This window comes from Sturnira hondurensis, unplaced genomic scaffold (genome assembly GCF_014824575.4).
Source record: "Sturnira hondurensis isolate 20B ecotype Veracruz unplaced genomic scaffold, ASM1482457v3 Scaffold0022201, whole genome shotgun sequence".
NCBI lineage: Eukaryota > Metazoa > Chordata > Mammalia > Chiroptera > Phyllostomidae > Sturnira > Sturnira hondurensis.
In genome coordinates, this window is record NW_028094832.1 from 8,371,542 (window position 1) to 8,392,710 (window position 21,169).

Consider the following 21,169-nt stretch of genomic DNA (forward strand, 5'->3'; position numbering starts at 1 on the left):
CACCTCGATGTAGGCGGGGCCCGCCGCTGGACCTCAGCTCCCAACATGCATCGCTTCCCGCGCCGGGGCGGGTCCGGGGTAAGTTCCGGCGCTGGGGCCTCTGCTCGCTGCCTCTTTCTGCAGACTTCCTCGGGACTCAGCAATGGTTGTCCTGGTTACGGGCTCAAACGGTCCCCGGTTTGAGATTCGTTGTTGAGGTGCAAGCTAAGCTGCAGCCTAAAGACGCCTTCAGCTCCTTGGAGTAGCGGCAGTGGTGGCCAGTACAGCCTGCGACGTGGAGTAATTGAAGCTATCGACGTTGCTCTTGGCTATCCCTTCCTTTCACGCTCGGGGCAAGGACTTCTCCGTTGCTGCCAAGTTTGCGTTTTAGTCCTCACCCCGCATGTGTGGCCAGTCTGTGTCCCAGATCCTTTGTAGTCCAGGTGATGTTGTTGCCTGTCTTTGATTTCACCTATTATTCTTTGCTCTTTAAAAAGGGGGAAGCCGGTCTGGCTAAAGTTCTTACCGTTTACCCTCCACACACATCGTTCCATTTAGAAAAACTGATATCTGCAATACCGTAAATAATTCATTATATCGCGCAGTATTAAAACAGAAATTGCAGAAATTCTTTTAAAGGGGTAAAAAGTTAGAATTTCTGAGTTTTTCTCTTCTACCCTCTTGTTTTCATTCTGCAATCTGTAAGCCTATAAAAAGTGCTTCTCCTTTTAAAAAGTCTTTAGTGGTGCCTCATTGCCTGCAGAATAAATTTCGAACACATTTGATATTCAAGGCCTTTCACATTCTTGATTATTACGGTGTGTGTCTGTGTTTGGGGAGGGTGAGGGAGTCTCTGCTCTCATTCACAAAGACTTGGCCCCAGCCTGACAATCACTATCTCCCACTGTGTTTTACACGTGCACCACCTCACTCTAACACCCGCATGCTCTTCCCTTTTTACTGCCGCTCCCCTTATCCAGCAAAATTCTAAGTTCTATCTCTGTATAAAGTTCCCTTGAGCAACTCAAAAGTGATTTCTCTAATATTGAACATGTGTTGATTTTGTTAGTGGCATCAGTGGCATTAGAGCGTTATCCTTTATCTAATAAATTTCTTCGTTTATGCCAAATAAGATTCCTCCCCCTGAAAACTGGGTTTCGTATTCATCCAAGTGCTTGAGTTCATAATAGGATTTAATGAGTTTGACTTAATATGTTTGCTTTGAGCAGTAATTTACTAATCTGTCCTAGATTTGGGATCCTTAGATTGTCTAATAATTACTTAGGGAATCCTTAGTATCTCTTTAATATGCTTCCCACAGAGAATGTTTAAGTCATTTAAACATGTTTTTTAACCTACAGAAAATTGAAATAGAATCAGAGAAGAAAACTGACCCGCAATGTCTCAAAAAATTGCCAAGGCATCAAAAAAAATTAATGTCTCCAGCTCTCTGGAATCTGAAGATATTAGTTTGGAAACAACCGTTCCTACAGATGACATTTCCTCATCAGAAGAGCGAGATGGTAAAATCAAAATCACCAGGCAGCTAATCGAACGGAAAGAACTACTTCATAATATTCAGTTACTGAAAATAGAGCTATCCCAGAAAAACATGATGATCGACAATTTGAAAGTAGACTATCTTACAAAGGTAAGATCAGTGTAAATTTTGATATGTAATTAATTGATTTATTATTTTCAAGCTGCAGATAAATAGGAATTAAATATTTATGTAATTTTAACTTGAGATAATTATATTTCCCTGCATAGCTTTTGAAAGCTAGTTTTCGAAAGGGGTGTATGTGAATAATATTTCTGTGTATCAAAAGTGTTGAAAGAAAGGGTGACTTAAAAGTGGGCAAGGATGAATTGCTTCTGTAGTCTCAATTTTTTAAATCTAGCATGTATGAGGTGTGTTTTTGTAGGTTTTTTCCCCTAGCCAAGTTATCTGCTTCGTTGAGAACTAACCCTGATGTGATTAGTTTGGTAGGGAAGAGTCAAGATCATAATTATTATTGAATCTTTATAGTTCTCTGTCTTGGAGATTTGGTTTCTTTGGTGTCTTTTTGTTTGATATTTACTATATTTGTCTTTCAATTTGATAGTTACTGTGACATAGTACCAAGCATAGATTCAAGAACCATAGTCTTTAACAAGTGGTGTTCGCCAAATAAGAAGAGATATCTTGGTCCTTGTTTCTCTGCTTTGTATGGCTATTTATAATTACACAGTATTGTATATAAGACCTCATAACATTGTCACTAGCCATAAGAAATTTATAGTGATTTCAGAAAGACAGGAGATACTTTTTAACTTTACTACTTCTGTCCTGAGAAAAATCTTTCCAACAGCAAACCCTCCACCTTTGCTCATTATCCCATCTCCTCCTATCTTCCCCTCCCATTTGGTTGTTTCAGTTATACCTTCTCTCTTGCTAAGTCAGTCTACAATTTCAGCCTTTGCCTTTGTATACTAATGTACTTCAGAATCCATTGCTTCTAGGAAAAATAAAGCATCCTAAATTGCAAGTCTTATTTTTTTAAAGATTTTATTTATTTATCTTTAGAGAGGAAGGGAAGGAGAAAAGGAGAGAAACATCAATGTATGGTTGCCTCTCGTGAGTTTTCTTTGGGGAACTGGCCTGCAACCCTGGCATGTGCCCTGACTGAGAATCAAACCATGATTGTGTGGTTCGCAGGCCCGCGCTCAATCCACTGAGCTACACCAGCCAGGGCCTAAACTGCAAGCCTAAACTGCAAGTAAACAAATAGTTTAGGCAATTTTATTTTAATATCAATAACTAACATTTATTGAATGCTTATTCTGTATTAGTCATTTTTCATATGTTTTTATGTTTGAGCCTTATAACTCTTTGAGATATAGGTGCTTTGGGATGGGGGGCTGTTATAAAGGAGCAGTCATCTTAAATGAATCAATAGACTAAGTTAGAATAGTGCCTGATACTTAGTAAGCACACAGTAAATATTCGTTGTTGTTGCAATTCTCAGCTAAAATAATATCCTCATTTTTAACCACCCCCCTTTATGTTCTGTGTCTTATGTATACGTTCATAGGACTACCCAACTCTGTTTGTTGCTTTGGTATTTGTCTCTTTTAATAGACTGTGATGTTCATGGGAACCAGGGATTTCTTTGTATTCACTGTGCATTGCCACCTAGATCAGTTCCTGGCACATAATAAGTGCTCAGCTATTTCTTAAATGAGGGAATGAACCCCATTTTGCTCCTGATAAGATAGAGCACCAAATGGTTAATACTATAATGAAACCATTCAGATAGAAGTGATGGAGGCAGCAGGATTCATATCAAGAAGTCTGAGTAAAGCCCATACTCTATCCAAGCGCATCTCCTAACACTTAGGTTCTCTATACAGTCACCTACCAACACTCAGTCACTTGGTGTTTTAGCAATGTATCCAGTGGCTTCCTGTATCTATTCCTTTACTCATAATGCTTTCACTCCCTACATGGACTTCTGTAATGCTACTGGCTTATATATCTTCACCCATCAAGATCTCTATTTATGCTACTCATTGAAGAAGCCCGAGGTAAGTCTCCCATTCATTAATCCACCCACTCAGTCAAAAGATATTTTTTAAGTGTCATCCAGACTTACAGGGTTTTGAAGGCCATTTTTAACATTGTTTTCAACTTGCACTGTGCTGGGTTATGAATGGCTTCTTTTTAAAAAAAAAACCATAGCCTTTACATTATAGAAATGAGAGGCTGTCTAGTGTTATCAGATCAGAGCTACAGTTCTAGATACACACGATTTGGGTTTGAATTTCAGCCCTACTCATTACTTTGGGAAAATTTCTTAACTTTTTTTGTTCCTGATTTCCTGGGGAATAAGAATAATAATAGTATTTACTAAATAGAGTTGTTGGGAAGAATTAAATTAATCAATACATGTAAGCTCTTAGATGCTTGGTGTCTAACAAAATAATGGAGGTGGCTACATTTATTCAGCACTATATTATTTTTATACCCATGGTGCTTAGTTCAGTTATTTTATTGTGGCCTTTTACTTGGGCTGCAAATGTAGAAGACAATCATATTCCTGAGTATTACACATAAATCATTGATCTATGCAAGGTCACTTTTTACTTTGTATATTGATTTCTTTTATTTCCATAGCTTATTTCCAGTCCACCTCTCTATGCAACTATTTTAATTTTAATTATTTGTAAAACACTTACTTTTGAAAATGGGTATCGTATTTTTCCTTTGCGTAAATGTAAATTGCATGTTTTGTTTTAGATTTTGTATCTTTTATAATTGTCTTCTATTCAGCCCTGCATTTAAATCATTTCTATTACTTCATGTATATCTAGTCATCTGTTCCAACTTCCACGTAATTCTGTCCACCAATTTATCCATCAACTCACACAACGATAGGCCCGCAGACTACCTCTTACTCCTTGCCACCACATGCAGCATTGGCCCTCTGTAGACATTTCTCTTCTGTGCGAACATTTCTTTGACATATATAGTCAAGAGCAAAGTTTCTGGCTCATAAGGTATATGTATATTTAGTTTAAGTTAGTGTTCTGCCGAACTGCTCTCCGTAATAAACTGCCTTACTCTACATTCTTATGAGGCGTTTTTTTTGTTGTTTGGTTTTGTTTTGTTTTGTCTGTTGTTATTCTGCTTAGTCTGAGAACCCTTGGAGGTAAAATGTTTGCTGACACATGTATGAAGAAATATCATATGGTAGAAGAATTAGTCTCCCTTTAATTCATTTAATCCAAGGCACCTTCATTGTAAATGGGTCATTGCATGTATTGCTGAGTTTAAAAACTGCCAAGTTAAACTGTTACGTGTTTTAGATCATAAGATGCATTCCACCTTCAGAGATGTAAAATTTGAGAAAGTGTAAGTTTGAGATCAATAAAAGATGTATTTTTAGCCATTAATTGAATCTCTAAAGCTTACCAGTGCAGAGCCTTGGGAATACAAAGATGAAAATCTCACATTCTAGCATTCCCAAAACTAAATTTTCCTAGACTAGATACTAGACTAGACTAGACTACTTTCCCAATACTAGACTATTGTTGTAGACCGCTCTGCCTGGTTCTAGGAATTTTATCTCGACCCCTTGTGGCTAAGGGCGAGGGATGACCTTTAGAATGTGAGCCACAGGAGACAAAGCTTGTCTCTAATAGCAAACACTGCCTCAGTTTCTTCTCCCTGCTCCCAGAGCTTGTTTGGAAGTCAGTGACAGATAAGACCCCTCATAGCGGGGGACAACCTAAGCCAGACTCGATCATTTGGGAGGCCTTCATGGAAGGACTCAGGGGCTGCAACAAAGAGCAAAGGACTCTCGCCCCCCAGCTTTGACATAGTCCAAGTCCCCATGTCCTCTGGGAGAAGTGCTTCCTGGCTCTAATCCCCTTAAGCCTGAATACCTGATGGAGGAAGGGGGGTGCAGCTCCTTGCCTTGCTAGAGCATGTCCTGGGGAAAAATCTGGCATCACAAAGACTTCCTGATAAACCTGTGAAATCTGCTCTGCTAAGAGTGCTTTTATTCATTTGTTAAGGGTTCAAGCAGGAAACCCTAAAACTCTGTTCCTGACAGACTCTGACTCAGACTAAGCCCTCAGATTTCTTTGAAATGTTATCTACTGTTTGATCCTTGCCACCCTGTATTCCTGTGTATTACAACCCAATAAAAGCCCCTAGAGGAGAGAGCTCAATGCCCTTTTCCCGTGAGAAACTGGCCACTGCTCACCACCTTTTTCCTCTGGGAAAATAGCCACCTCTCCTCCCCAAGCAGATCACATCTCCCCTCAGAGAATCCCAAAGAAATTGGACCTATAGAGGAACACACCAAGACACATCATAATTAAATTACCCAAGATTAAAGATAAGGAGAGAATCTTAAAAGCAGCAAGAGAAAAGGGGAAAGTTATCTACAAAGGAGCTCCCGTAAGACTATCAGCTGATTTCTCAAAAGAAACCTTAGGGGCAGGAAGGGGCTGGAAAGAAGTATCCAAAGTCATGAAAAGCAAAGACCTACATCCAAGATTACTTCAACCAGCAAAACTATCATTTAGAATGGAAAAGCAAATAAAGTGCTTCTCAGGTAAGGTAAAACTAAAGGAGTTCATCATCACCAAGCCCTTATTATATGAAATGTTAAAGGGACTTACTAAGAAAAAGAAGATGGTCAAAAATATAAACAGTAAAATGACAACAAACTCACAACTATCAACAACTGAGCCTAACAAAAACAAACTAAGCAAACAACAGGAACAGAATCATAGAAATGGAAATTGCACAGAGGGTTATTTGGGAGGTGGGAGAATAGGGAAAAAGGTACAGGGAATAAGAAGCATGAATGGTAGATACAAAATAGGGGGAGGTTGCCCTGGCTTGAGTAGCTCAGTGGTTTGAGTGTGGGCCTGCAAATCAAAGGATCATGGTTCGATTCCCAGTTAGGGCACATGCCTGGGTTGCAGGCCAGGTCCCCAGTAGGGGAAGCATGAGAGGCAACCATACATTGAAACTTCTCTCCCCCTCTCCTTCCTTTCCCCTCTAAAGATAAATAAATAAAATCTTTTTTTTTTAAAAAAGCACCTTTAAAACAAAATAGGGGGAGGTTAAGAATAGTATAGGAAACGAAGACGCCAAAGAAATAATATGTATGACCTATGGACATCAACTAAGGTGGGAGATTGCTCGAGGGAAGGGGATACAAGGCAGAGAGTGATAAAGAGTAGGAAAAAAATGGGACAACTGTAATGGCATAATCAATAAGATATGCTTAAAAAAAAGTCAGTTGAAACTGAAAAAGCTGTAACCCAGAAAGAACTTTTTGTTCTTTGAGTAACAGTATTCTTGATTTGAAAAGTAGTAATACTGAGGAATGTGATTTTATTTGTTGATTTAAGATACTTATTGAGACGTTGCTGGGAATGTAGCAATGAATAGGACAGTCCCATATTTATAAAGTTGACGTTCAAGTGAGAGACATGATCAGAAAACAGTTAAACAAGGCATCTTCAACATCATGTGGCATAGCATCACTTAGCAGTGGCTGCTTCAGATCAGGAGTCAGCAGACTTTTTCTGTAAAGGGCCAGAAAGTCAATGTTTTATCCTTTGCATGCCATATAAGGTTTATCACATACTTTTTTTTAAACAACCCTCTACAAATTTAAAACCCATTGTTAGCTCACGGGCTGTACAGAAACAGGATATAGGCTGGATATGGTCCATCACCAGTATTGATTTAACCCTTGCTTCATTTTAGACTGTGTGGTCAGAGAGGCCATTGGCAGATTGTAGGCAATTGGAGTAACATATCCTGATTTTTGTATTCAAAATAGCACTGAAGTAAGGAAGTCTGGGCAGATAAAATAGAAGGAAAAGATCGTTATTAGGCTATTGCCTATGTAAGACTCCTGCGTTTTTAACTTCATCACCTGACTCCATTAACTGAGAAATTAAAGGCTGGGAGAAAACTGATCTGGAAGGTAAAATACAAGTTCTGTTTTGAGCGTGTTAAACTTTAGATTCCTGTTAGACTCCTAAAGGGAATTGTCAGTTTGAACCCAAACACAGTGGGTTCAGCTCCCTGTGGCAGTGAAAACCAAACCCAAGAGACAGGTGCAGGTGTGAGGGAAGAGGCTTGTTAGGTGCTGACCTGAGAGGGCAGACTCCCGTCTCAAAGACTATCTCGCCTTCCTGCCCAAGCCTGTGGTTCTGATCAGGATAGAGACGGGAGGGCTTTCTTTCTCTCTCCAGGTATCTCGCTAGCTTTCAGAGTACACAAGGCCTTATCAATTCATCTCTCTAGCTCTTGGCTCACACATCTCTCTAGCTCTTTCAAGAACCTCCCCCTGCGCCGTCCTGGGGTAGACTCCCCAGTGCTCCCTGACTATCTGCTGTAACAAATTGGAGTTTAGGGAAGAGTCCACGACTAGATGAGTGAGCATCTGTGTGTGCATGAGCGTACAGATGGACCTAAAATTATGGGATTGGATCACATTACCTAGGGGTTGAAGAGGGCTCCAAGTGCAGCAAAGGAACTTGAGAAACTTGAGAGTGTACATTGAGTTAGGAGGAAAACACAGAGTAGTACCATGGAAGCCAAAAGAAGATGGAGCCGTCAGCTTAGTCAAATCATGCTGTCAAGTGAGATAAATATGCAGAAATAGTCATTGGACTGGGCATTGTGGAGGTGATTCATAACTTTGACAGGAATGGCTTTACTGGACTAATATGGGACGAAAACCATATGCTCTGATGGTGAGCAGAGAAACAATATAGCAGAGGAGGTGGTGTCATCGAGGGAGTGTTATTTGTTCTGCGTTTTCATGGGAGATAGAACATGTTTGGTTAATGATAGGAATGACTGAGTAGTGAGGAAGAAGTTGATGACTCACGCTATTAACAATTGGCAGTTAAACTGATTTATTTTAAAGCTTGAACAAGAATTGCTTGAGTTGACAGGGAGAGAGTAAAGAATTTTCTAAATTTCCAAAATCAGGTTCATAGAGGCTTAAGAGAGAGCACCACATATTTGGAGAACAGCAAACTAATTTTGGCTGGAACAGTGTTTCCCTTTAAGCCACTAGTAAGTGATTGTCAAGGGCCAAAAAATTATTCCATGAAATTTGGAATTTGTTGTGAAGACAGGATCCTCTGAAGAATTAGCACTGGGGAAATAAACCCCAGTCGGCTCAGGTGATTGGGCATTGCCCTCAAACCCAAAGGTTGCCGGGTGGATTCCTGGTCAGGGCACATGCCTGGGTTGCCAGTTCAGTTCCACGTTAGGGCACGTACAATGTTTCTGTCCCTTTCTTCCTCCCTCCTTCCCCCTCTCTGTAGAATCAACAATTTAAATTTTTTTTAAAACTGGGGAAATAAAATATTTGATAGCATTTTGAAAATGCATTGAGTAAAATAAAGGAAGATAGGTGTGGAGGTTGACAAAACTGGACTCAGGGAAACCAGTGAGAAAACTTATAATCAACCCAAGTGATTATTTTAAGGGTCTGACCAAAGACTTGTCAGTGGGTATTTAAGAGGATGGTACAGTTTGGATAGCTACTTACGAAGTAAACAAAAAAAAGGTGTTTGATCAGACTAAGCAGAGAGGGAAAACTTGCCATATGAAACGTGGGGTTTTTTTTTGCTTTGGTGACTAAGGAAATGCAAAGAATATAAGATTAGCAAGGTCGATGACTGGTTTCATTCTGGATATTTAAAGTAGTCAATTGATGATGTGTAGTGATCAGATATATGGATATAAAATACAAGCGAAGGGTCTGGCCTGGAAATAATTACCTGGGCGAGACACCAACATAAAATCCCGGTTGTCAATAGGCTTCTTAATAAGTGTGGGTTAAGGGGAAAAAATAGTCTTAATGACAGCCTAGCTGAAAAAAAAATGAGACAGCAGTTTCAAACCACAGTTGAACGATCATTTGTGTGAATAGATTGTAGTTTGCGGACACAACCACTGCAAAAAAAAAAAAAAAGCCCTCTATTCATTTAGCCCTTGGTGGTTTGGTCAGAGCATCATCCTCTACACCAAAAGGTTATGGGTTCTGTTCCCGGTCCGTGCACACAACGGAGTCATCCCAGTTACGGCATGTATGGGAGGCAGGTGATCGATGTTTCTCTCTCTCCCTGCCCCTTTCTTCCTCTCCTCTCTCTAAAATCAATAAACATATCTATCCTTGAGTAAGGATTAAAAAAAAAAATCTCTACCCATTTAAAATCCTATTTCTTTTAAGTGCTTTTTAATAATAAATTATAAAATTGACCAGATAATTTACCTTTTCTTCTTTATGAAGATTGAAGAATTGGAGGAGAAACTTAATGATGCACTTCACCAGAAGCAGCTACTAACATTGCGATTAGACAACCAATTGACTTTTCAGCAGAAGGATGCCAGGTAAGTTTTTAAAAAGCATCAATACCTGTTTAGCCCTTAAAAGGAATGGCATTACGTGTTAATACATGTGGTTATAAGCTAAAATGGTAACAGTTTTTACATCTAGACCAACAAAAAAGTAGTTTACTCGATATATTCCACAAAATTCAAAAAGTCAAAATTCAACATTTATTCAACAAACACTGCCTATGAAAGTGAACCATAAATGACAATAGGAGCTCTCTAAACTGACTGCTGCTTAACCTGCTGTTTCAATGAACCTTTTTTTCAATTGCTCTGCACAACATACTGATTGGTTTTCATGGCCCTTTGAACACTGCCAATAGGAAGTGCCTGCTGTTTGCCTCACACTTTCTCCAGCTCTGGTGGTGTGTGCTTACCGAAAGTCTCCTGTGTTTACTCACAAAGATTCCTATGTGACTTGTACTTATTATATTATATAACTTATTTAAAATTATGTAAACAAATAGCAATACAAAAAAGATGTGTCGTTTTTATGAAAACTACTGTATAAGGAATTCTTGGAAAGGTTTAATAAAAAGTAGTGACTCAAAAAATTACCAAATTAAGCATAAGCAAGACAGATTTAGACATGGGAGAGGGGCATAAAAATTAAACAAATCCATACAAAATATTCTCTAACATTTCTTCCCAAGTGTCTTTTAAAGCCTCCTGCCACCAAAGAAATTGAACTTGGAAATTATGAACAATGATTTATACACACACACTCACAAAACATATGTCTATGTTTTTTAAAAATCTGGAGTCTGTAAAAAATTAATAGATGAGTGTTTATTTCTGTATTTTACCTAGAGGTAAATGTGTAAAGTAGTTATCTTTTCACTTTATAACATTTCACTATTTAACTGATATTTTAAACAATTATCTGACCAAACTTGTAGTCACTATTATTTTAAATTAGTGACTCCCAGACTTTAGCATGCAACAGAACCACCTGGAAGTCTTGTTAGAAAAGATAGCTTGGTCCCACCCTCCAGTTCTGATTTGGGCTGGCATCCTGCAAAATTTCATTTCTGCCAAGTTTCTAGGTGATTCTGATGCAACTGCTGGTTCAGGGGAACACTTTGAAAATCACTGTATTCAGTAATAGGTCTTCTTTTCTAATTCTTTAGACATTTATCAGATTGAATGATGCTGAGAGGAAAGTTAGGAGGCTATTGCAATAATCCTCTTGATCACCGATCAGAGTAAAATGTATATGGACTCTGAATATATTGAAGGTAAAGTTGATAGGATGTTCTAATGGTTTAGATGCGGGGTTTAAAAGAGAAAGAAGAGCCAAGGATTGTGTCAACATCTTTGACCTGAATAAATGAAAGGATGGAGTTATTGTCAACTAGGAAAAACCATAGTGGAACAGGTTTGCAAGTGAAGAGCAGGAGTTCATTTTGGACATGTTGAGTTAGAGTTGTCTGATTAGACATCCATGTGGAGTTGTATGAAAAGTCTGGTCTGTAGACAGTATTTAAGTCACGAGACTAGATTGAGTCCCTGGGGAAGTGACTCTGCATTCAAAGGAGAGGAGGACTGGGTACTCTAGGATTTACATAGACCAGACAAGAAGACTGAGAAAGCACCATCAGTAAAATAGGAGAAAAATGAAGAGATTGTGGTGTCTTGGAAGGCAGGCAAAGAAGGTATATAAGGAGAGAGAGATCAATTGTGTCAGGTGTTATCATTAGGATAAGGATAAAAAGAATTTAAAATTGATCATTAGCAATCTAGATGTCATTGGTGATCTCAGAATTTCATGGGGTTAGCTGGTGAATGGCAACATGACTGGCGTGGAGAAGCGTTGGAGACATCTCTTGCTAAGCAGCTGCAAGTCCGCCACTAGGGGCTGCCAGTCTCAGTTCATAGCTCAGCCTCTCCCAGGAACCTCCAGGACCAGCACAAGCAGAATCTGTAGATCACTTTGTAGCTCAAATGACCCCAGGCAGAGCAAAGGCAGTGGCTGCTGTTGGCCTGGCTCAGACCTTTTGCAAAAAGCCCTGGAACCAGCACACCAGAGCACCCCCAAACCACCTCCAGAAACAACACACCCAAGGAGCAGACTCAGTAGGCGCCAGAGCCCCACCAAAGCAAATCCTGCTTCGTCGGGTCAGCTCGTGCACAACAGTTCCTCTATTCTAGCCACAGCCAGTCTCACAGCCAGTCTGCCTAAGAGTCAATCCCCACCATCAGCATGCCATCAATGATCAAGGTTCAACTACAATAGGAGGGCATGTACAACCCATACAAGAGACATAGGTGGAGCATGTGGCTTAGGTGACCAGGGAGACTATGCAACTTGCCCACGTAAAGCCACTCTTATCAAGACCAGGAGATGTAGCAGCTCTACTTAATAGATTTTAAAAAAAAAAGGTCAGCTGAAATTAGACAAATAAACATGTCCCAAATGAAAGAACAGACAAAATTTTAGAAAAAAATAAACAAAATGGAGACAAGCAATCTACCAAACCAGAGAGTTCAAAACACTGGTCATGAGGATGCTCAGCAGAACTTTAACAGAGAGATAGGAAAAACAAAGAAGGAGATAGAAAATATAAAAAGTAATCAGGGAGAAATGAATACAGTAGAGGGAATAAACAGTAGATTAGATGAAGCAAAGGGTCAAATTAGCGATTTGGAAGATAAGGTAGGAGAAGAGACCCAATTGGAACAGCAAAGAGAAAAAAAGGATTAAAAAAATGAAGATGGCTTAAGTGGCCTCTGGGACACCATCAAGCTTGCCAACATTTGCATCATAGGGCTATCACAAAGAGAAAAGAGAGCAAAGAATTGAAAACCTAGTTGAAGAAATGATGACTGAAAAGTTCCCTAACCTGTCAAAGGAAATAGACATACAAGTCCAGGAAGTACAGAGAGTCCCAAACAAGATGAACCCAGAGTCCCACACCAGTACACATCATAATTAAAATGCTAAGGTTAAGCACAAAGAATCTTAAAAGTAGGAAGAGGAAAACAGGTTCACCTATAAGGAAGCTCCCATAAGACTATCAACTGACTGCTCAACAGAAACTTTACAGGGCAAAAGGGATTGGCACAAAATATTCAAAGTGATAAGAACAACCAAGATTACTCTACCCAAAAACATGATCATTTAAAATTTTTTATTGATTTTTTTTTAGAAGAAGAGAAAAACACTAATTTGTTGTCCCACTTAATATATGCATTCATTTGTTGTTTCTTACGTGCATCCGGGCCAGAGATCAAACCAAAATCTTGGTGAATCAGAACGACACTCCAACTGAGCTACCAGGCTAGGGCCTTTTTTTTTTTAAATTAATATATTTTTAAGAGAAACAGAGGAACATTGATTTGTTCCACTTATTTATGGACAGGAAACATCTTAAAGGAGTTTATCACCACCGAACCATTACAAGAAATGTTGAAGGAACTTCTTTAAGAAGAAGAAAAGATCAAAAATGTGAATAACAGCTCTGGCTGGTGTGGCTCAGTGGATTGAGTGCTAGCCTGTGAACAAAAGGGTCGCCGGTTTGATTCCCAGAAAGGGTACATGCCTAGATTGCAGGCCAGGTCTCCAGTGAGGGGCATACAAGAGGCAACCACACACTCATGTTTCTCTCCCCATGGCAATACATACACACTTAAAGACAATTACTTTAAATGCAAATGGATTAAATGTTCCAATCAAAAGACATAGAGTAGCTGAATGGATGAGAAAACAATACCCTTACACATGCTCTCTACAAGAAACCCACTCACAGATTGAAAGTAAAGGGATAAAAAAAGATATTTCATGAAAATGGAAACAAATAGAAAAAGCTGGGGTATTAGACAAAAGATACTTTAAAACAAAGGCTATAACAAGAGACAGAAGGACTCAGCAATTCTAGTTCTGGATATTTATTTGAAGAAACTCAAAACACTAATTCGAAAAGACATATCATCCCTATATTCACTGCAGCAACATTTACAGTAGGCCAGATATGAAAGCAACCTAAATGTCCATCAAGACAAGTGGATAAAGAAGACATGGTGTGTATATGCAGTGGAGTATTACTCAGCCATAAAAAGGAATGAAATTTTGCCATGTGCAACAGCATGAATGTATGTACCTAGAGAGTATTATGTGTGCTAAGTGGATTAAGTCAAAAACAAAAATAATATGAGTTCACTTATATGTAGAACCTAAAAATAAATAAAAAACAAGCTCATAGATACAGAAAGCATTTTGATGGTTGCCAGATGACAAGGGGGAAGGGATTAAGATGTGCAAATTTCTGGTTATAAAAACAGTCATGTGGATGTAAAGTAAAGCACAGAGAATACAGTCAGTATTATATGTATAGCGTCAGACAGGTACTAGAGTTATCGGGGTGATCTACTTTGTAAGTTATACAAATATCTACTAGCTATGTTATACACCTAAAACTAATATAATACTATATGTCAATTGCAATTGAAAAATTTAAAAAATCATTTAAAAATACAGTGGAAAATAATAACCAAAGGCCAAATGTTATGTGCAAGTTGTGTCTTACATTAAAAACTGAAAGTAAAAATGTAGTTTTGAATTTTTCCAAAATTTGCATTTCATAAAATAATCTGTGATCTTGGTATGTCAGAAAAAGAAAAAGACAATCTTTGGAGGCAGTGAGTATGGACAGCCGTTGAGGAGTTTTATTCCATGGGCTGGGGGGCAAACAGAGGAGTCATTGAAATGCATCAAAAGTTGTGAGTTTGTTTTTTTGTTTGTTTTGAGATAGGAGAAATAACAGCATGGGTTATGTTGATGGGAGGCCTACAGTAGGGAGAGGAAACATCAGATGGTCCCTCCTGCTCAAACTCTTTGGGTAGGCAACTAAAAGTAGCAGTGTCTGCTATCCGTATTTTTTGAGAAGGATGATTATGTGCATATACTGTTTTCATTACCTCATTATAGTTCAGTGCTGCCACCTTGAAGAGGTATACCTTTTAGTACCTGGACCAAGAGAATGAAAATTACTTTAATGGGTAGTATCCAAAGCAGGTGTCTAAGATTTAAACTCTATAAATAGAAGAAGTGTATAATTTTATAGTTTTAGTTTTTTCTATCACCATTTATCCCCCCATGTCCTCTTCCACCTCTGACCACCCACCTTTCCCAATAATTTTAATTTTTGAAATTATTCTTGAAGCATATTAATACCCTATCTAATAACTTGTATTGCTGCACACTTAGTTATGAGTGTAGAATTGTCATTTCATGTTTAATTGGTTAAAAAATAAGAATTTTGCTAGAGCCAAATCTATTTGAGCTCATTTTCTAATTTTAAGTTACTATAAAAAGGTGACTGAGAAAATTAAATCTTGAGAAGTTTTTAAGCTTGCCACAATTTCTTTCCACAGAAAATATCAAGAATTAGTGAAACAAGAAATGGAAACTATTTTATTGAGACAGAAGCAACTTGAAGAAACAAACCGTCAGCTAAGAGAGAAAGCTGGAGACATTCGTCGAAGCCTACATGACTTTGAGTTGACGGAAGAGCAATATATGAAACTGAAAGGTTTTTCTGAAGATCAGCTTTCTATTCCTGAATATGTATCTGTAAGTGTCTTGTGTCTTTAAAAAAAAAAACTACATGTATTTTCAAACTAAGTTTTGCCATTTACGTTGTATCCGTCATTTCTGAAGTACCCAGGTATTTTATAACCCTGATCTGAAGGTGGGGAATGATGTTCAGACCACCCAGTGTTAAAGGGTCTTATACCCTTTAAGGACTTCCAAAAGCAAGCAAGCAATAAAGAGAGCTCTGACATTACTGGCGGCATAGTCTATGAGAATGAATTATTCTCTCATAAACTGGTGGTTTGTACCATTCTGAGCATGAGAAACGATAGACATTGAACACTGATTAGGGGTTGCTGGGCGGTTAGGGATAGTAAAGGGGAGGGGAGGTGGTGGGATGCAAAGGTGTCACGTGAGGGAGAGTTTCGTGGATCTAGTTCAGGGTCCTGAATGCGGTGTTTACACAGATCTACATGGAGGATTGATCTGTGGCAATAGTTGCCAGTGTTTTGGTGTCAGCATCCCTTTATACTCTAAAAGTTACTGAGGACCCCATGCTTATGTACGTATGGGCTGTATCTATTAATATTCACCGTATTCAAAATTAAAGCGGAATAAAACGCAAGACTACATAAGCACACGTTCCATTAGACTTAAAGACGTTGATATCTTCACACATCATGCAGCCACTGGTAGACGCCCTTGAACAGGCATAAAAGAATGAGAGCAAAACAGGCAACAATGTTAGTATTACTCGGAAAATAGTTCTGACCTTATGGATTCCCTGAAAGGGTCTCAGGGTGTGGGTGGGGATCAAAGGCTCCCACACTTCACAGGACTGCTGGTTTATGATATATAGATGTCATTTCACCTTAAGAGGCTTGAAGTTTTTCATTTATAATAGGGTTAATTATAACGAGAGTGCCTGTTTGTTGGTGTAATTGTGAAGATTAATAGTGATTATGTGTGTAACATGGTTTGCTTAGTCCTTAGCACATAGTAAACAATAAAATAGCACCTATTATTTTGTTGGAATAGTGATAGCTCCTGTCGGTTCTCATTTGGACAAGGCTTCCAGATTAATTATTTCCCACAAAATATATCACTATTTTTGTCCAGCTTTTGATTTAAACAGCTTAAATGTAATATTTCTGCCCAGCATGTACTGTTTAAAACAAACATCTTAAGTGCTGTCCTTGAGGCTTTATCCATGGTAGATATCAAGTATCCCAGTAGCACCGGTTATTCATGTCTTTGCTCTCGGGTTTGTTGGTGTTCCTTGTCCTGTCTTTTGTTTTCACAGGCAGTATTATCCTAACTAGTTATTTATTGTGTTGAGGGCTAATCTTCGGACTTGCTTCTTAACGAATATGGAGCTTTTGCAATACAGCAATATATTAAGGCATTTCAGAGAGTCCCTAATTGCCCTTTCCTAATTTACTCAGGGCTTCTGTATTTTATCAGAACTTGTCAGATGGAACACTGTACTGGTTTAGAGCAGGCAAGTTCCCCGAAGAGAACTGTGAGTGGGAAGAGAGAGCTGAGTGGAAGTAGTGATATGAAAGATACCTCCTGATCCATCCGGATTATCTGTTACACTGCAGTGGTAGCAGTTAAGTAGAGCTTCACCAGGAGCCCAGAAGGTGGGCTTCTCATGGATTTAGGCATTGGAGACAGAGCAATACACAAAGCAAGCAGAGGTCCCTGCCCTCATGGAGCTTGCATCATAGTGGAGCAACACAGACAGTAAAGTAAAAGTAAAATATGTTGAATGTTTGTCATACGAGGTATAGAGAAAAGAACAAGGGTGAAGATTAGGAACTGCCGCCGGGTGGGCATAGTGGTTTTTTAAAAAAATTATTTTATTTATTTATTTATTTTTAGAGAGAGGGGAAAGAAAGGAGAGAGTGGGAGAGAAACATCAATGTGTAGTTGCCTCTCATGTATCCCCTACTGGGGACCTGGCCTGCAACCTAGGCATGTGCCCTGACTGGGAATCGAACCAGGGACCCTTTGCTTCACAAGCCCATGCTCAATCCACTGAGCTACACCAACAAGAGCAGTATTTTAAATCAGATTGGGGAATCGGGGAGAGCCTTACTGATAGGGTGACATTTGATCAGAGGCCTGTATGGAGTGAAAGCATACTTTTCTATCAGAGGAAACAGAAAAAGCAAAAGTCTGGAACACTCGATGTGTTCAGGAGATAACAAGCTTATGGTGTATAGCAAGAAGTAATAGGAGACGAGGACTAAGGAGCAAGTGGAATATTGATAGAAGGAAGAGGGGAAAGAGAGACCATGTCAGGGGTGGAGAGTTACAGATAATCTGGGCCTTGAGAGAACTGAATTGAACATTAAGACTTCAAGTATTAGTGATCAGACAATTAATGACTATCTGGTTTTAGTTTTATACAAATAAAACAGAACTCTGTTATACAGGCATATGATCTGAAACTCCTGAACATTTTTATTTTATGACCTTAATATTTTACTTTTATAACCAATTATTGAGAGTACTATAAATTAGCAAATTTTAATTGCCATTTGGGTTTAAAGCCTGCTTGTTAATTTAATTTTTTAAAGATGCGTTTCTATGAATTAATGGATCCACTCAAAAAGGAAATCTCTGAACTACAAGTGAAAAAGAATAACCTATTGGAAGAATTAACTGAAAACAAAGGCCAACTGAAACAACTGACAGAGGTTTGTATGATTTTGATCTCTGGTGATGACAAGAGGTGCCAATTTTTTTATAAGGAATTTCTCAAGATTTGTGACAAGAATATAGAAGTCAGTGTTAGAGAAATAGGACCAGGATGCTACTGCTGTGATTCTTCATGAATGGTGGGGAGGAGGCTGGCTTGGAAAAAGTCATCTTAAAGATTGGCAAGATAAGTCCATGCCACTGACCGTGGACTTAACAATCCATGGTTAATCATTTTGTTGCAAACTCATTTTATTCTTGGTTCTTCATTACCAATTAGCCTCGTTTGTGATATATAAGGTAAGCTGCTATCTACTTGCTGGTCACTCTGCCTCTCCATCAAAAACCATTAACTCTCCTACTACTCGTTTGGAACATGTGCACTGATCCTAGCACTGGCCCCAGGGATGTGCACGGTGCTGCGCTTGGTGCTGTCAGCAGTGAGCACAACAGGGTTCAAATTCTAGTGGCTGAGAGTTAGAACCTTAGATGATAGCTTGACCCTCTCATTATCTGTATGACCTTGAACAAGTCATTTAATGTTTCCTGTCCACTCAAATGGAACAAAATAATACCGTTTGTCCATTCATTTCATTGAATTGCCAGTGTTTTCCTTTCAAAGTAAAAATAGATTTTTAGCAAAGTTGCAGTTCAAATTTATTTTGTGTCCTATTTTAAGGACAGCTGTTACCAAAGATCTATTATTCAGAAGTAAATAATTTATATTTTGATGCTCTAATATGCTGCACTATTAATGCTGGACAGAATCAATTTATGTCTTTAAGTCTAGAGCCAATACTATAGGCAAAATAAAGACTGGGCTTCCTTCCTCTCATGGGAGTGATGAAGTCCGCAGGAGCAGTGCCAGAGATAGGTGTGCTGGGTGAACACCACTGTGTGGGTCTGTGTATTGTTGGTTTTTTTCCTGCTGCTAACCTGTCACATTGTGCGCTAATCTGTTACATGCAGCTAAAAGATAAATTTTAATTTTTTAAAAAATTTGCATGTATGGTCAAAATAATAAAGAACAAAGAAGACCTCAGCTTGGCTACTAATTTTACCACCTTAGGCGGTAAATCATTTAATCTCTCTTGTCTTGGTAAAATGTGTAAAATGGTGGTGGTGGTCCCAGTGCAGCATTTATTGGCGCAGTTAGACAGATTTTGAGACTTAGTTCTGCAATACCGTGTGGTACTTCAGCATCCCTCAAGGACTTTCTATTTTTCAGAAGTCTGGAGGAGTTTTCTACCCTTGTTTATATCAAATCATCTCTTTTATTTATGTTTAGTGAGAGGAGAAGGAAGGGAGAAAGAGAGAAACATCAGTGGTCTAGAGAAATAGATCAGTTGCCTCTCACATGCCCCCATCCGAGGATCTGGTCCACAAGCCAGGCGTGTGCCCTGACTGGGGATCAAATCCGTGGCCCTTTTGTTCGCAGGATGACGGCCAGCCCACTGTGTCACACCAATCAGGGCTCAGATCACTTCTTTTTTATTCACTTTAGCATTCAGGAATTATGACCGTGGTTTCTCTTGAACAAAGAATTCCTTGGGCAAAACTGAAAAAAATAAAAGGGCTTACAACTCTAGAATTTTTCTTATCATTAGCATGTGATATACAGGATCGGGCAGAAGTAACACCTGCTTGAGTGTGGTTGGTAGGGTAATAATATGGATGTCATAATTTATAGTTTTAATTTGAACATTTCACCTAAAATGTCACATGGTTGCTGGAGTGTGCTATTGTTATGCTATAGAATTACATGCTTATGATTTTGTAATAAAAGATTTTGAAATACAAAAGAGGCGTTATTTGTGCCAGACCCTGTATTTTCACTCTGTGGCAGAGCAAGTCCGTCTGCTCTCAAGGGTCATTAATGGCATTGTATCCCGGATTTTATAATAGTTCGTTTCAATTTTGCAAACACTTTTAGTATTTTGTTGAGAGGAAAGAAAATATATTAACACATAGTTTTCCTGAGTGTTGTTAATGCACAGGTAACTGGAACTTAAAAACAGTTTGTTTGTGAACCTGTATTATTCAGGGTTCCCCAGAGAAACAACCAGCAGGAGATAAATCTGTATGAGAGATTGATTGCCTGATTGACTGACTTTATGGAATTGGTTCACATGATTATAGAAGCTTGGAGAGTCCAGAATCTGATGGATAGGCTGGTAGGCTGGCTCTTCAGGGAAACGTTGCAGTGTGAATCGAAAAACAGTCTGCTAACGGAATTCCTTTTTGCTCAGGGGAAGGCAGTCTTGATTCTAGTAAAGCTTTTAAATGATTGGATGAGGGCCCCTACATCGTGGAGGATAATCGCTTTACTAAGAATCTACTGATTTAAATGTTAATCAAATGTAAAAATGCCTCTTACAGAAACATCTAAAATAATGTTTAACCAAATATTTTGGTGCAGTGGCCTCACCAGTTAACACATAAAATTAACCATCACAGACTCCTTTTTTGTGCAGGTCTGTTACTTAAAGATTTATCAGCTCTTAGTTCAAAATATAATCGAGGGTCTTAAACCTTTTTCTGAATATAACAGTAATATAAACAGGGAGTTGAGTCACAGTTCAAAAAATAAGCATTATCTTATCTACTTAATAAAAGGTCTTGGAGACTCTGAGTGTATGATTTAGACACAATACATTTACTTTATATTAAAGCTGTCATTGCCAGCTGAGGTGGAGACATAACTAGATATATTTTGCCTCCTTGCACAACCAATAGAAAGACAACAAATTTAAAAACAAAAAGCAACCGGAACTGCCAGAAAATCTAACTGTGTGGAAGTCCAGCAACTAAGGAGCTAAAGAAGAAACATTCATTCAGACTGGTAGGAAGGATGGAGATGGGCAGTCAGGATGGGGAGGATGCAAGCTGGTGGCTGGAGGACCAGGTGGATGAGGCCGTGGCTGGCAGTCCCACATTTGCATGTGGATAAACCGGGAGGGACAACTGGGGAGTGAGACAGACTGCAAAACCCAGGGTTCCAGTGCGGGAAAAGAAAGCCTCAA

General features: G+C 38.8%; 1 protein-coding gene across 1 annotated transcript in view; it reads left to right on the top strand.

Annotated features, from left to right (window-relative positions):
* Nucleotides 1-74: 74 nt before the first annotated feature.
* PIBF1 (progesterone immunomodulatory binding factor 1) overlaps nucleotides 75-21,169 on the top strand; it is a 184,768-nt gene continuing 163,673 nt past the window's right edge. The window contains exons 1-5 of the mRNA XM_037034772.1: nucleotides 75-422; nucleotides 1,341-1,630; nucleotides 9,804-9,904; nucleotides 15,281-15,479; nucleotides 18,026-18,145. Of these exons, the coding sequence (XP_036890667.1) occupies nucleotides 1,379-1,630; nucleotides 9,804-9,904; nucleotides 15,281-15,479; nucleotides 18,026-18,145 (672 nt within the window). The 5' untranslated portion in view covers nucleotides 75-422; nucleotides 1,341-1,378. The remainder of the gene's footprint in view (nucleotides 423-1,340; nucleotides 1,631-9,803; nucleotides 9,905-15,280; nucleotides 15,480-18,025; nucleotides 18,146-21,169) is intronic.